The sequence below is a fragment of the Tenebrio molitor genome, chromosome 2, assembly GCF_963966145.1.
Source record: "Tenebrio molitor chromosome 2, icTenMoli1.1, whole genome shotgun sequence".
Taxonomy (NCBI): Eukaryota; Metazoa; Arthropoda; class Insecta; order Coleoptera; family Tenebrionidae; genus Tenebrio; species Tenebrio molitor.
In genome coordinates, this window is record NC_091047.1 from 12,882,754 (window position 1) to 12,896,931 (window position 14,178).

Sequence of the window (14,178 nt, forward strand, 5' to 3'; positions counted from 1 at the left end):
TGTTTATACTTCACTTACGCGGAATATTCACGATTCCTAAATCTGTTTTATATTTAAAAGAAAATGTCCTTTAGGCGTAATAGCACACAGTGGTGTTCAGTTATTTGCCTTTCATACACCTAATTTCTGCATTGGCAAATGTAACAGGTATTGAGGAATATTTATGAGTAATAAAAACTGTAAAATTAATACAATAATTGCACCAGTTTTATTTTAATAATTCCAATCAGTAACAATGAAAACTTTATCGGAAACAATCAGACTTAACCAGCAGCTGCAGTGGCAAATTTTCAGGTTCGAATAACAAAGAAAATTAATTTCTCTTTTGAACTTTGAAACGGTCAATCTCGGAAATACTTCCCCATAAAATCTTAAAGTAATTTAAATTTCAAATGAAATAAAAGCCCACACTTTTTATTGTCACTAACCGTACTTTATTACGAAATTCATTTTAATTTGACCTTATCGTTTTTTCCTCATTTTATATTAAAAATATTAAAATTAAAAATTTTAAATGCATACTTCATAAGGAATAAAATGGTCATCCTTTCGAGATGTTTTAATTATTTTCTTTGGACTATTTTGCTGATAATAATTAACTACAAATCATTCATTTAAACTCAATTTACTAATCCCAGTATTTACAAGTGTTAAAAATAAATCATACATTTTTACTCAAAACTATTATTCATTCAAGTAAGCTTTCATCATTCTGCAGCATACTCGTATATCTGATTTGAGTAAAATCGATCAAAGTTTTACTAATGTTTATTTTTGTAGTTCGTTTCTTTACGGAAACGTTATTACAATATTAACATGAAGAAGTTATTTCTGACAAAATTCTTGACGCATCTTTTGAATGATATGCATAAATTGGCTTTTTCGTGACTTGTCAGGTTCTAGGTCTGACAGAAAAATTACTTTTCCAATCTGTATGCAATTTCTTGTCTCTGTTAAAGAAATCAGTGCTCTGACATTAGGAATCCACATTATCGATCATTGCACCGTTTTTCAGATATATTAGTAACAAGTAAGTGCACGCTGAGTCTGCTCCATCTGATTAAGTTGGAGGTTTTCGTGCATGAGTGAACATCTACAATCTCACAGTCTGTACATATTCTTTACCACTACTGTAGAATAAAATTTTGTTACTACATAATAAGTTTTCTATAGTTCGTATAATGCGAACAAATTGTTCTATTTTTATCTCTAATTTAGTTTTCAATAAAGTTTCTGAGATTTACAAATAAAAAAGATATAGGTCAACGAACAGGATTGTGTCTTCGTTAGATATTAGTTTAAAAGTGCAAAATCTTAGAGGAAACTTATGAAGGAGAGATGATGAAGAGGGAGTGTTAAATAATTTGGGCAAATATAAACTCTAGCTTTAAAATTAAAACATGGTTTTCCACCGCTTTTATAAATAAAGTTTTAAAAAATCATAGACTTTTATTGCTGTGATTTAATTCAAAATTAAGTCACTTTGACAAGAAAATCAATATTAACCTCAATTTAAATCATAGATGGCTTTCACCACCTGGAGAAAATTGATATGGTTTTGATGTATGGCGAAGTCCGTGGACATTCAGAACTAGCACAGCAAATCTACGGTGAAAGGTTTCCTCAAACGATACTTCCCAATGCACGAACCTTTATAAACGTTGTGCAGCATCTTCGCGTTTCAAAATGAATAAGCACGATCTTGGCCGCCAACGAGAAGATCGCATTGTAGTTTAGCGAACGCGGACGTGTCTAGCAAATAGCGACGAACGAGTGAGAGATGATAAGCAGAAGGCAGCGAGCAAGAAAGAGAGGGCATGCCAAATTCGCCGAACATAAGGAAAGAAAGCAACAAGAGAGAAGACAAGAGGGTAGGACGTCTGAAGAAGGCATGAACCCATTCAGAAAGAGTTCCAGAACGAGAAGCTCCTCAACTAGAAACGAAGAAGGAAATAAAAGCAAGGAAATGGATAATGCAATGAAAACCATGATTAGACAAATAAGAGAGGATACGGCGGGAATAGAAGAGGAGAACAAAGTACTAAGAAAGGAATTAGCGGCAGTGAGAGAGGGGAAAGGTGAGCTAAAGAAAGAATTAGTGGCAATGAGAGAGGAAATGAGAGGAAGAGAAGAAAAATACCAGGCGGAGGAGGCAGATTGGATGAAAAGGATGAGGATGATAGAGGAAAGGATGGAACAAAGACAAAAGAAGGAGGGGAAGAATAATATTATAATAAACGGAATAGGGGGAATAAGAGGAAATATAGAGAGAGGGAGGTGGAAAAATGGTTAGAAAGGGAGATAGGGATGAAAGTGAACGTAAAGGAAGGATTTAAAATAAATAAAGATAAGATGATGCTGGCAAAAATATAAAGTTGGGAGCAAAAGAAGAACATTATGCTAAATAAGAGTAAGTTGAAGGAAAGAACAGGTGAGAGGATGACGATTTGACAAACGAAGAAAGGAAAATACAAAAGAAATTAAGAGAGGTGGCTAGAGAAGAGAGAGATAAAGGAAAAAGCGTGAAAATAGGATACAGGAAGATACAGATAAACGGGGAATGGTTTAAATGGGATGAGACAGAGGAGAATCTGAATGAAAATTTTTAGAAGAAGGCGAAAAGAAGAGAAGACGAACCGACGAGAAAAGGTATAAAGAGAAGGTGAATAAGAAGGTAGACGGATAAAGAAAACGGAAATCAGAAAAGAAGCACAAAGGGGAAAGTCGCTACCGAAAGAGTATAAATGGGAAGATTAAGGGGCAAAAAGAGAAAATAAAAAGGGAAGAGCTAACGGGGGAATAATAGTAGGGGTCAAATTGGGGATTAAAGAAAAGCGACATGAAAAGGGAGAAGAAGAAAGATGCATGGAAAGAAAATATACAATAAAGAGATAAAGACAACAAGAAGACATGTCGAAGACGCAATGAAAGAAAACAGAGAAGATCGTATACTCATCAAAACTGCCCACCACATTTGAAATTTTTCAGCGGTTCCCAAACAAACTGATTCCTTTGATTCTCTTGTAAACCATTAACATTTGTATAAGCCAAGTTGGGTTACTTTGCCATCTTTTAACACGTACTACCTCAGATTAAAATATCTGCACAACTTTCAAAATCAGACTGTAGGTACGTGGTATTATTTTGAATTTTTATCACAACTCTACTTTCGCTAACAAACATAATCAAACGCAGTAAATGTTAAATCTAATAGCTTGTATTGTATATTCTGTTGTGTACCACAAATACGTAGGATAACACAAATTCTGCTTTAAAATGTTTTGCGGAGGATTAAACGGTAAGTTAAGTGTAGTAGCGGTAAATATTGTATTTTAGCTTTACGGAGTCACAATTTTAAAGACGTACTTATTAAAAGCACCGCTGCAGTCACGCATTAATTTTTTCAACATTCTCAGCAGGAAGAAAAATTGAAAGACTTGGAAGCATCGGCCTTTACGAGTGTGTCACGCACCGGTACACAATTTATTATTGTTAACTACCACTTTGCACGAATTTTTAAAGTTTGTTGTCGGAAATGAATAGTGCAGAGTATTGTTCACAGTCATGAAAGATAATATATCCCCATGAACACCCATCTCATTTTAGTACAGAGACAACCTACTCAGCGATATTGCTTCTGAATCTTGAAGAAAAATGTTCCACCTACATTTGGAAATATTCTATTGGCGGAAAAGTTTTCAGATTTATCATAAAAGTGTTTTAGCTTTACATTGAAGTCGGCATATGATCGTGCACTCCATCTATACGGCGTCCATGTATTCACCTCGCAAAGTGATTTATTATGGTTGATTCACATTAAATCATGCTAGAATCGCACGTCTCCATCCGAACACAGACACGATATGCAAGGAATGAATTCAGAAACTCAAAGATAGGTTCATGTTGACGAGATTCATCAATCATTCACACGTGAAGCTAACGTCAAACAGAAGTGCTGATGTCTTCGTTTCCAACCGGTTCCAGATTAATAATGGAGCCGCACCATTCGAAGTAATGCTTGAGAAATCGAAACGTTTTAATTTTTTATTGGCGACCGATCACTCAATGATGACGGACGGAGTTCAGGAACTGAACGTGCTGAATGATTGCCCTTTTTGTCATTTAATTGCTTTTTAACGAGGTTGAAACAATGGAACATTGGAGGTAATTATATTACCAGAACAACCGGACAACTGGGTTAATCTGCTTGTTCCGGTGGTTAAGAAACTTGTCAATACTAATTTTCAGTAAAAGCGGCAAGAGGATTGGTAACAACGCCGACAAGAAATTTGTACTAATTGGAATTCGTTCAAAGAAGCTTTCCCTAGTTTGAAATAATAGTAAACAAATAAAATAACTAAGGCTGGTCCGGAGGGATTTGTGTTAAACCGCATTCGCGCCTGTTTTGTGTCGGGAATAAAAGCGTCCTCTTAAAATAAATCCTGATGGCTTTTCACTTGATAATTTCGACTAATTGAATTTATTGTTCGAAGGGACCGATCTTGAGGGGACCAAATAAATAATCGAATCCGTCTGGCTCGTTTCAATTTAACAGCCGCTTTTTAATATGCGTAATGGTATAGTAATTAACAGGCGTGATTGATGGAAACATTGCCGTTGAGAGCGAATCCTTGTAGATATCGGAAAATTGCTCAAAAGAGAAATGAATAAGATTAATTATTCGGTGAGATCGATTTGATTGAAAGCTGAAAAGCCGATGCCGCGACGACGAAGGGCATATAGGGATGATTAGGTTTGCAAATATACGTTTTAATAAACGCTTTTTAAATTCTATTAAGTCATTGCAACCTTTGAAAAAGTCTCCTACAAACAAAGCTGATAAGCTTACTTCCACATTTGAATGGGAACTTGAGCAACAAGAAGATGGCAAAGACTGCCGATAACAAGAAATTTACATTCACTGATTCTTGTCTTTGAACAACTTATTTTGTTATCTTGCCCTAAGTAATGACAAAAAGTTGAGTCAAATAAATGCAAATCGAGTTACTGCCTTCATCAGCTAAGAGAAAAAGTATCGATTGCCTATAAATCCGGCGGAGGCCCATGCTTCATCCAAATAACACTTTTTCTTCGCCAGTCTAGTCATGCTAAAAAAGTAAATGTTTCAGTTTTAAAAAATACCAACTATACATTTGTTTACACATGTAACTGAAGTGAGTCCAGATAAATAACAGGAATGATTAAATTTTAAGGAAACTGGGCACTAAAAACAATTCTTTATAAATAAACAACATCCGTACTTCTTTATTTTTTTAAATACAAAAATGTAGTTTTTAAAATCATGACAAATTTGTTATAAAATTGTATCGCCTTCATTTGTGACAAGGACGAAATCATTTTAGGTAAAAAAAAATCGCATATAGTGTGGATGTAAAATAGGACATTAGTCCTTAAAATAAGGTGAATACACCAATAAAACAGATTGGAAAAAATTAAATATCTGCACATGCAGTAATGGTAAGACTGTTTTGGTGGAAACCGAATGACTTTGGAGTATTTCATGCTGTTGCGCAAAAAAGTAGCTTTGGCTAAAATAAATTTAGCAGAACTGAAACAGATCTCCAGAGAGAAGAACGAATTCTATTTTGAACAATATTTTATCAAGATATGAGATACGCCGGACGTTTCCTCCTCATCTGTTGTCTCCAGAAAGAAATAATTTAAACAATCGTATTTCCAATGTCAATTTCAAAATGTCAAATCTAAAAACGGAAAGCAACAACACATTATAAGCTTATATGCATCAAATAAAACTGCAAAAATTAAATAATAAAAAATTAAAATAATGGGGCTAAGCAGTTAGAAATAAAAGTAAAAGGAGCTAGAAAGCTGAGCACAAAAGTATTCCTAGTGAAACTGAACAACGTAACAGATAAAGAGGAAATAATGAAGAACAGGAAAAGGCTAAGTACACTGGAGAATCCGAAAGTGTTTATGAATGATGACATAAGCAAATGGGAAAAGGAGATACAGGAGAACATAAGAAAAAAGGTCAAGGAAGAGTTAACAGCTGGAAATAGAGTAAAAATGGGCTTCCAAAAGCTAATAATTAACGATTAAGATGGACATGGAACAAAAAAAGAAATATTCGAGAAAATAATTAGTGAATGGATCACGACCCAAATTATGGAAATGGACATGAGAAGGACAAGTGAAGAGTTAGCGAATGAAAGGCAATGAAAAAGGATAAAGTAAAAGACAAACTTGAGAGAGATTGTCAAAGTTAGTTCTAAGCAGAAAACTTCGAATTACAGAAAATACACAAAAAAATACAAGAGAAACGTGTATTTGATAATTTCAAAGTTCGGTAATAGTATTTTACATTACAAGCCAGGTAAAATGGTTTTTACTGGCGAATGGAGGATATAACTGACGAGTCGAAGACGAGTCAGTTACCTCCTTGAGCCAGTAAACATTTTTTTTTATTTTATGAGACCCCTTCTCCTTGAATACAAAAACTTCCACAAAATTTAAAGTCTTATAAATGTGATCAGGGACATTATTTCTGGACTCTACAAATGTGCTCAGCTTCTCAATAGATGAATGATCCTACACTGGATGAAAAAACTTCATGCCCCAAAACCTCTGATAATTCTTTGGCCATTTCTTTAATTTACTATAGTTACCGAAACGGGTAAATTTTTATCACGTGCCGTGGTTATCCATTTAATCATAGCTTCATCATACACACCGGTTGCGTTTACTGCTAACATCATAGTCTTTGATTTTTTTAATGTATCCTTGTTTTTCAAAATGATAGACAAGTGTTAAAAGGAATACCAAATTTTACAGCAATATCCTTTTTCTTCTTTTTATTTTTTTCTACCTCGGTAATTAACAAAACATTTTTCTTCAAGGGAAAAGCGCTTTAAATTTCGCATTGCCACTTTAGGGACGCAGAAATTCGCTTCCACCAAGCAGCAGTAATTTTAACTATCTTCAAATATAATATTGAAAAATGGGAGAAAGTTCTGGTTGCTACTGAATTTCGCTCTTCGTCCGTTCGTCCACACATAAGAAAAATTTATCTCTATCCGAAACTAAGGATTTCCCAGAAAAATTCGACTTACGTGTGAAATATCGAGTTATATAAATATTCGAGTTATAGAAGTTCAACTGTAGTTAATAGTTAATAATTATGTATTTATTCGTTTTTTAGCCCTAGATCCACATGGCCTGTAGAGCAATTAAATAAATAAATTGATTAAAATAATGACAGTTATATTAGAAAAAAAAAGCTCCGTCAGAATCAGGCGAAATCTTCTTGCTTGGTGACAAAATTCACGAGGCCGCGTTGTTGTTCCAGTTAACATCCTAGAAGAAATACTTTCATGGCGTCAACAACTCTGCTGTATCGATAGTAAAAACTCTTAAACTTGAAAAAAAATTGTTTATAAACTACATACTTGATATGACAAGCCATTGATAAAGAAGAGAATGGATTGCAACATTGCAACATGTCAATCGGTTTCAGTAACGAAACGACGGCGACGTTTGAAAAATTTTAGTTTAGTTTTAATCTAGTTCTAGTAGCTTGGAAACAGAAAACAAAATTGAAACATTCTTAGGTTTATCATTAATCCGGCGGACTACATCCTGCTAAAATCAATAACTCTTCTAAACGTATTTGAAAAAAGTCTCTTAGGAAGTTGCTACAACCAGTATATTGTCTGACATTGTTCACAATATAAGCAACATCGTTAAATTAATTGGAAGGAAAGGGATGCCATAAAGCTTTCAAGTTTAGAAACTAGGTTCATAAAATATTGTTCTTTCTTACCAAGCCTCGATTTTAATAACCGCATTAAAAAAATGTTACACTATAAGGTACCAATTTTTTTCATTCATCGTTTAAGCCTATCAGAAAGAGAAGAAAAAAGTGGTGGTTGTCATTTAAAAAAATTGGTGATGAGGTCATTGCGCAAAAACCAATGACGTCATTTAAAAAGTTTGCACGTCACACGATGGCGTTTTTCGAAATAAAATCGACCTGTCTGAGCGATTTTCTTAAAAACATCACATAACGCTATTATGAATTTTGCTCCAAAGTGTATATAGGGCGTTCAAATGAAAGACCGTCTATTGTTTTGCTTTTTTAAAGTGTAAATTAACAGTTGTAATTAGAGCATGTTAACAGCTAACCTAAAATTTATAAACAAAAAATCTTTCTGTTTTTATTTTCCTTCTCTGCATGTTTTACATTAAAAATAGGATAACTAACGATTCCTATTCTCGAAGCAAATATCTAATGGCCCCTTGCTGATTAAATATAAACAAATGTCATTCGTGTGAAACAGCGGGAAATTAAAACTTTACAGTGTTTCAAATGGTTTACTTTTTGCAACGCCTACTTAGCCCAGGTTTTCATTTGAACGCATGATATATGAAGTTATATTTAAAAACAGTAATAATCCCGGATTCTGCTCTAAAAGCATCAACGTATTTCTTTCCAATTTGCGCGAATCATCTAGATTCCAATAATCTCTGTATTAGTAGCATTTTTACATGTTTATCCTGAAATCTGTGTTTTCCATCAGCGGGGATGTCTCATATCAAGAAATAACCTCGTCTTGCAGAAAAAGGAAAACCATCTATGTACTAAAAGGAACACGGAATACCCTTCATATTACAGCAAATATTAAAAATATATAAATACATAAAAATATATAATGATACATTTTCAATTAGTTGTCAAAATGAGCAAGAAACGTTGGACGCAATCCTTTTTAACCAATTGAACATTACTAGTAAATCTCACGCACTCTCGGTTCCTACAACATTCACTCCATTCAGTCCAGGGCGACATGTCAAATAATGTTCTCAATAATTCCTCGATTGTACAAGAATAATTTACGGTATATTTAGATTAAATTCCTAGCTACTGGAGAACTTCATGATAGAAACCATTTTAATGTTGCGACAAGTTTTTAATTAATGATTTGTCTGAAATAGGATCATTATTGTTTCTATTTAAAACAAGTCAGACAAATAATAATTGCGGCAGCAAGACTGAAAGTTCATCAAGGATTTCAGCCCTTGACATTTTGAAAAACCTAGTCGACCACCGCACAGTCCGAATCTCCCCTCAGAGATTACTACCTTCTTAGAAAAAAAAGAATTACGGAGACGGGAATTAACGACGAAGATGAAGTAAAATCAATACCGACGCTCATTTTGCAGACAAATGCACTCGAAATGTGAGAAGTACATTAGTCTCGCAGGAAGTTACATCGAAACATTTTTTCCAAAAAGTTTTTCCTGCTACCCAAGACTCATTATTTTTGAACTCACCCTCGTACCGTTCGTGGTCCACTAAGCCATAATCGAAAAGCTGTTATTTTAAGTAGCGATCATCTACAGCTGCCGTGGCTCTATTTCAGCTTTGCTCTGGTCTTCTGACATATTTGTCCGTTTTGTTACAACATGCAACCCCCCTCGAGACAGCGGATTATTGGACTCCTAATGAATGGGCGATTTCTCTTGATTGCGACCATTCTGAATCAACGTAATAGGTTTCGTTATAAAACGATTATTATCTTACACAAGGACCAAAACAGTCACTTCAAAAAATAAATGCAGGAATTTTATGATAATAAAAATAAAACAAATTAACTACTATCTGAGCATTTGATATTTTTACATGCAGATGCAACAGACTTCCCAATAGAGAATGCACGCTTTGCACAATAAATGCATCAGAATTCCCTATTTTACATGGCATACTCGTTTACGTGTAATTCTGCAGGTTTGCATTGCGCCCATAACAAAGGAGTTAATTATCATGTTGCAAATTGGTAGTTCATAAATTAGTTAAAATGAACTGTGTTCTAAACGATTACGCCATAATTTCTAAATCTGGTTGAATGTAAAACAGAAAAAACCGTCTAATTTTTTAGAAAAAACTGTTACATTCTCTGCTGGTGCTCCAAAATTCGCGGAACAACCGAACAACTCAATGGGGCAATGTCAACTCATTACTTTTACTTTTATTGTTTTTATTCACCTTGAAAATATGAGTGTGTTAATAAAGTGTTTCTTAAGATATGATTTATATGTTTCATTTTTTACCAGGCATGAAGTGGTAATAGTATATTAAAACATGAGTTTTATAAAAGTTAATATTAAGACACGAGTCAGATTGCAACACAACTGCCGCAGGCAGGAGTGCCTGCAAATGATGAATGCTCTTAAGTTTTATACGAGTTTTTATGCTATTTTTTCTAATTTGCATATTAAATGCATGTTTTTTACATATAGAATCAATTTTAGTAATGTAGGGAATTTTGTGTTGGTGACACTTTTATTTCATAGTTAATATGTATTTAAATAAATTTAAAAATAATTGTCATTTTTCACAAGTGAAATTGCAATTAAAGATGAATTATCCAGAAATGCGGCAAATAGCAGAGAATATCTGAGTCAATTTGTTGCCGGCAATGTGTATTACCAACTGAAAAAAGTTCCTAGATGTCAGATGTGTTAATAGCTTATTAACGTATTCAAAATGAATGCGTTAACGCTTTGTTAAAACAGTAAATTAGAAAAAAAATAACTGTAGGTAAGCCGACTGCTGTCAAGTTGATTCTGGCGTCTGGATCAGTGTGCGTAATACGCAGCATTTTTCTGTTATTTTCAGCTCATATTCTGAATATTTTATAAACAAACACTGTAGTATATCAACGGCATTATAATCAAACTAATTGATTTTTTTATTTTGTAAATATCAAACAGTGATATGAAATTCCACCAGCAGGGTTTAGAAACATTTTTAATACTATTATTACGTTTGCTTCTTGAATTTTCAATTATCTATCAGGAGTGGATTTATACTGGAGAATCTAACCTTCCCAAACTAACAAAGATTGAGGAGTACGTCGTCATGCATTATTGGTAAGTTCAGCTCCTGTTCAAACAACTAGGACTGATTAGACTAGAGTGAATAGTTGTAATATCTCATCATATTTAATGTAACAGCAGATTATATCTGTTAAGCCATATTGTTCTCTTTTGACAACATGGTAAGTAAACTTTGACAATCAAGAGCTTCTACTTCCATGTATTACAGAACTCAAACCTTCATAGAACGCACCCCCCCCCCCCCTTTGACACATTAAATTCCAACCATTCTTAATCACACTCAACTACCATGTGGGCCCGTTCGGAACACGATAATTTTTAGGTGTAAAATCAATAGTTTTTATAATTACTACATTTAATTCGTTCATTTTTTTCCCCGCAAAAGTTCCTCGTGACGTCATAGTGCACTAAACTTTTACGACAGGGTCTGTCGATCACGCATTAGGTATTCCCTCACTAGAATAAAACCCAAAGAACCACCCAATAAACCCCACGGAGCAAACCTTGGGTTGTATGGGTTCTATTCGAACACTCAAAATTTCTGAGTTGATTTGACATCACGAGTTACTTGTGGATAAGTATGGCAACTATGTACGAAAATTTATGTGGCAACTGTGTGGGTGGGGTAGAGTTGACATTTGTATGACATTTCACAAGCGTGCATTTGATTTTTTTTATACCATTGCACATTGATTTGACAATTTTCAAAATTGCGCGACTATGAACTGTCAAAGAAATGTCAACTCTATCCTACCCACACAGTTGCCACATAAATTTGCGTACATTCTTGCCATACTTATCCACAATCAATTTAAATCACCCAATATTTTATGCATAACATAACGGGTGTTTTTTAAATTTGGCGTCGAAGTAGGCGTTGAACTGTCCATTGTGAACGCACTATACAGGTTACGGATCACGAATCAGCTGTTTAAATCTTACGCTTTTACACGAATGGTGCGATCTCAATCGTCTCTCCAACGCCTACTTCGACGCCAAATTAAAAAAAAAACACCCTTTATTATCATGCACATAAATTTTATAATTAAAAATATATGCTTTCATTCTACTGACATGGACTATAGAACATTCCTATTTAATCTAGAATTCTTTAGGAACGGTGTACACTTTAATTTTTATTATCACATTCTGAATAATCTTTATAAGTAGTTACTAAAAAATGCAAATGTCGTTGGTTATTTTTATTCCAAGTAGATGAAAATTTGGATAACGAAAAACTATCTCGTACCTACATATTTCAGACATCACTATATTTAAACTGGGTTATCAACGATCCAAGAACCATAAAGCTTTTTCTCGATCGTTCCTGTACTAGATAACTAAAACTTACATTTAAACGTTTTGTTGCAAAAAAATAATAGAAACGTAAATGTAGCGGTTAAATTGGAGAATTATTTCTCTAATTAAAAGCAATCGGTGTGTTCACGCTGCAAGCAAGATCAATTTGCTTAATGTTACAATATATTTTAAGGCCGAGTCTATTTTAAGAGAACAATAAATAAAGTGAAAATAAAATTTACACAAAGTGACGCTGTTGCGATTTGCAAATCCCCCCTAAAGTATTACGACTGTACATATGCGATACAGTTTCGCAGCACCCTTTCTAAATGCAAAACGAGTCCAAGTGTAAATGTAAAGCGGGCTTTTGAATGGTTCGTCGTGTTAAACTCGACTTGGCAATTTAGCAAACGCATTTAATTTTCCTGATTTAAAATTCATTTCTGATGAGTGAATAGGGCGACGTACTTTTTCTTCGCTTTCTCCTTTATAAAGAAAATCAAGAGAAGAATCGGATTTAATTCGAATTTTAATAGAAATATGATTTGCAATTTTTTTTCATTACTTCAAACCGACAGAATCCGTATCTAATAAAAAAAAAGCGGGGAAATGCTGTTCGTTCTTTATACACAACGCGTCTGGTTCTAATAAAATAACTCACGTCTTCGGAAAAGACGAAATCAGCTAAGCGGGCAGCAGGACATCTCTCTAAGGAAGTTAGTTAATTTTCTTGTTGGTTGCACAGCTTTGGTTTGTCCTGTTCGTGATTTGATGAGATAAAAGCAGCGTCCAAGCGTAAACTCTTTTTCTCAAACACTGATTAAGCCAACAAGAGGAATGTCAAAACTACAACAAGAAAAATATGGTTTTACCAAATTCGACAGTGTCTGATTTATTTCAGACGAAAATGGAACTAAAGGAGACGTTTAAAATAACGCAATTATTACACTCAACAGTCGTACGAACACAACACTCTAGCCGACATCTCGACTGCGGTAGAACTTCAAATACGTTTCAGAAATTCCCTTCAAAACTATGTTTTAAGAGTTATGAGTCGTGACCGAGACTGCATCGTAACTGAATTCTTGTAATTAGTTTAACTTCTGAGCCAGCGAAGATTTCTATTTCAAGTCCCAAAGTTCTGGTTTATTAACTTAGCCTCTTCAAAATACTTACGAAACAATATAATAAGATGAGCAAATTTAGGTATCCACTACAGCATTTCTCCAAACACCAAACTAATTCTTAACATGGTTATACCAGTCTACATACATTTACTTTAATCTTTTGCCCCTTCTACTTGACAAGTTAGTCCTAAACAGCTTCAGTAAAAAACTTGTGTCACTGTGCTTTCGTAGAAATTAATTGTCGTATTATTGCATTAAGGCACCTCCAATAAATTGAAACAAAGCATGTTTTGATGTTCTACAATTTTTGGATAATGCATATTACCTATTTAATATTTTGTATACCTATTTCGTTTCCATAAAAAAAAAATAGTTAACAAATTTCCATCGATTCAAATATTATACAATTGGGTAATGTAGTAATTCTAGAATGAACAACTTCTTTAAAATTACTGAAAATATTTGTAAAATTAAGTAAATATTCTTTCTTAAATAATATAAATCAGAGAGAGTCAGAATAAATAGATACAAGAAAACAATTTTAAACCAAAGATGGCCACCCTGATCCCAGACCAACTTTAATATTACAAGCAGTAGACTAGCTATTTTTTTTCGGTCCCAGATTGCTTTTTGTTAAATTTTCCCCCAGAGTGGAAGTCTGTATTATAGAGTAGGTTGAAGTGGTATAGACTTTATCACGATTGCCTTTACTGGATGTGTAGAAATTTGAACAGATCAATAAATATTTTTTGCAACAATAAAATAAAAAACTGAAAATACATAACTACATACATACATGATAATTGATAACTAAGGCACCTGATCCAAATAAGGCCCACCTAATTTTTGTTTTCAAATATTGGTTAGTAAAAAC

At 33.8% G+C, this 14,178-nt stretch overlaps 1 protein-coding gene across 1 annotated transcript; it reads left to right on the forward strand.

Moving 5' to 3' along the window:
* Nucleotides 1-1,780: 1,780 nt before the first annotated feature.
* Nucleotides 1,781-6,081, forward strand: LOC138122568 (golgin subfamily A member 6-like protein 22). Its single transcript, XM_069036781.1, has 2 exons — nucleotides 1,781-2,288; nucleotides 5,873-6,081. Exons 1-2 carry the CDS (start codon nucleotides 1,781-1,783, stop codon nucleotides 6,079-6,081), a joined length of 717 nt encoding a protein of 238 aa, XP_068892882.1.
* Nucleotides 6,082-14,178: the final 8,097 nt, after the last annotated feature.

Bases quoted from the DNA above. Each gene is read 5' to 3' on its own strand.
- LOC138122568 (XM_069036781.1), top strand. From the start codon at position 1,781: ATGATAAGCAGAAGGCAGCGAGCAAGAAAGAGAGGGCATGCCAAATTC. The intron at 2,289-5,872 runs GTTAGAAAGGGA...AAGTATTCCTAG, and splicing joins GAGAGGGAGGTGGAAAAATG to TGAAACTGAACAACGTAACA.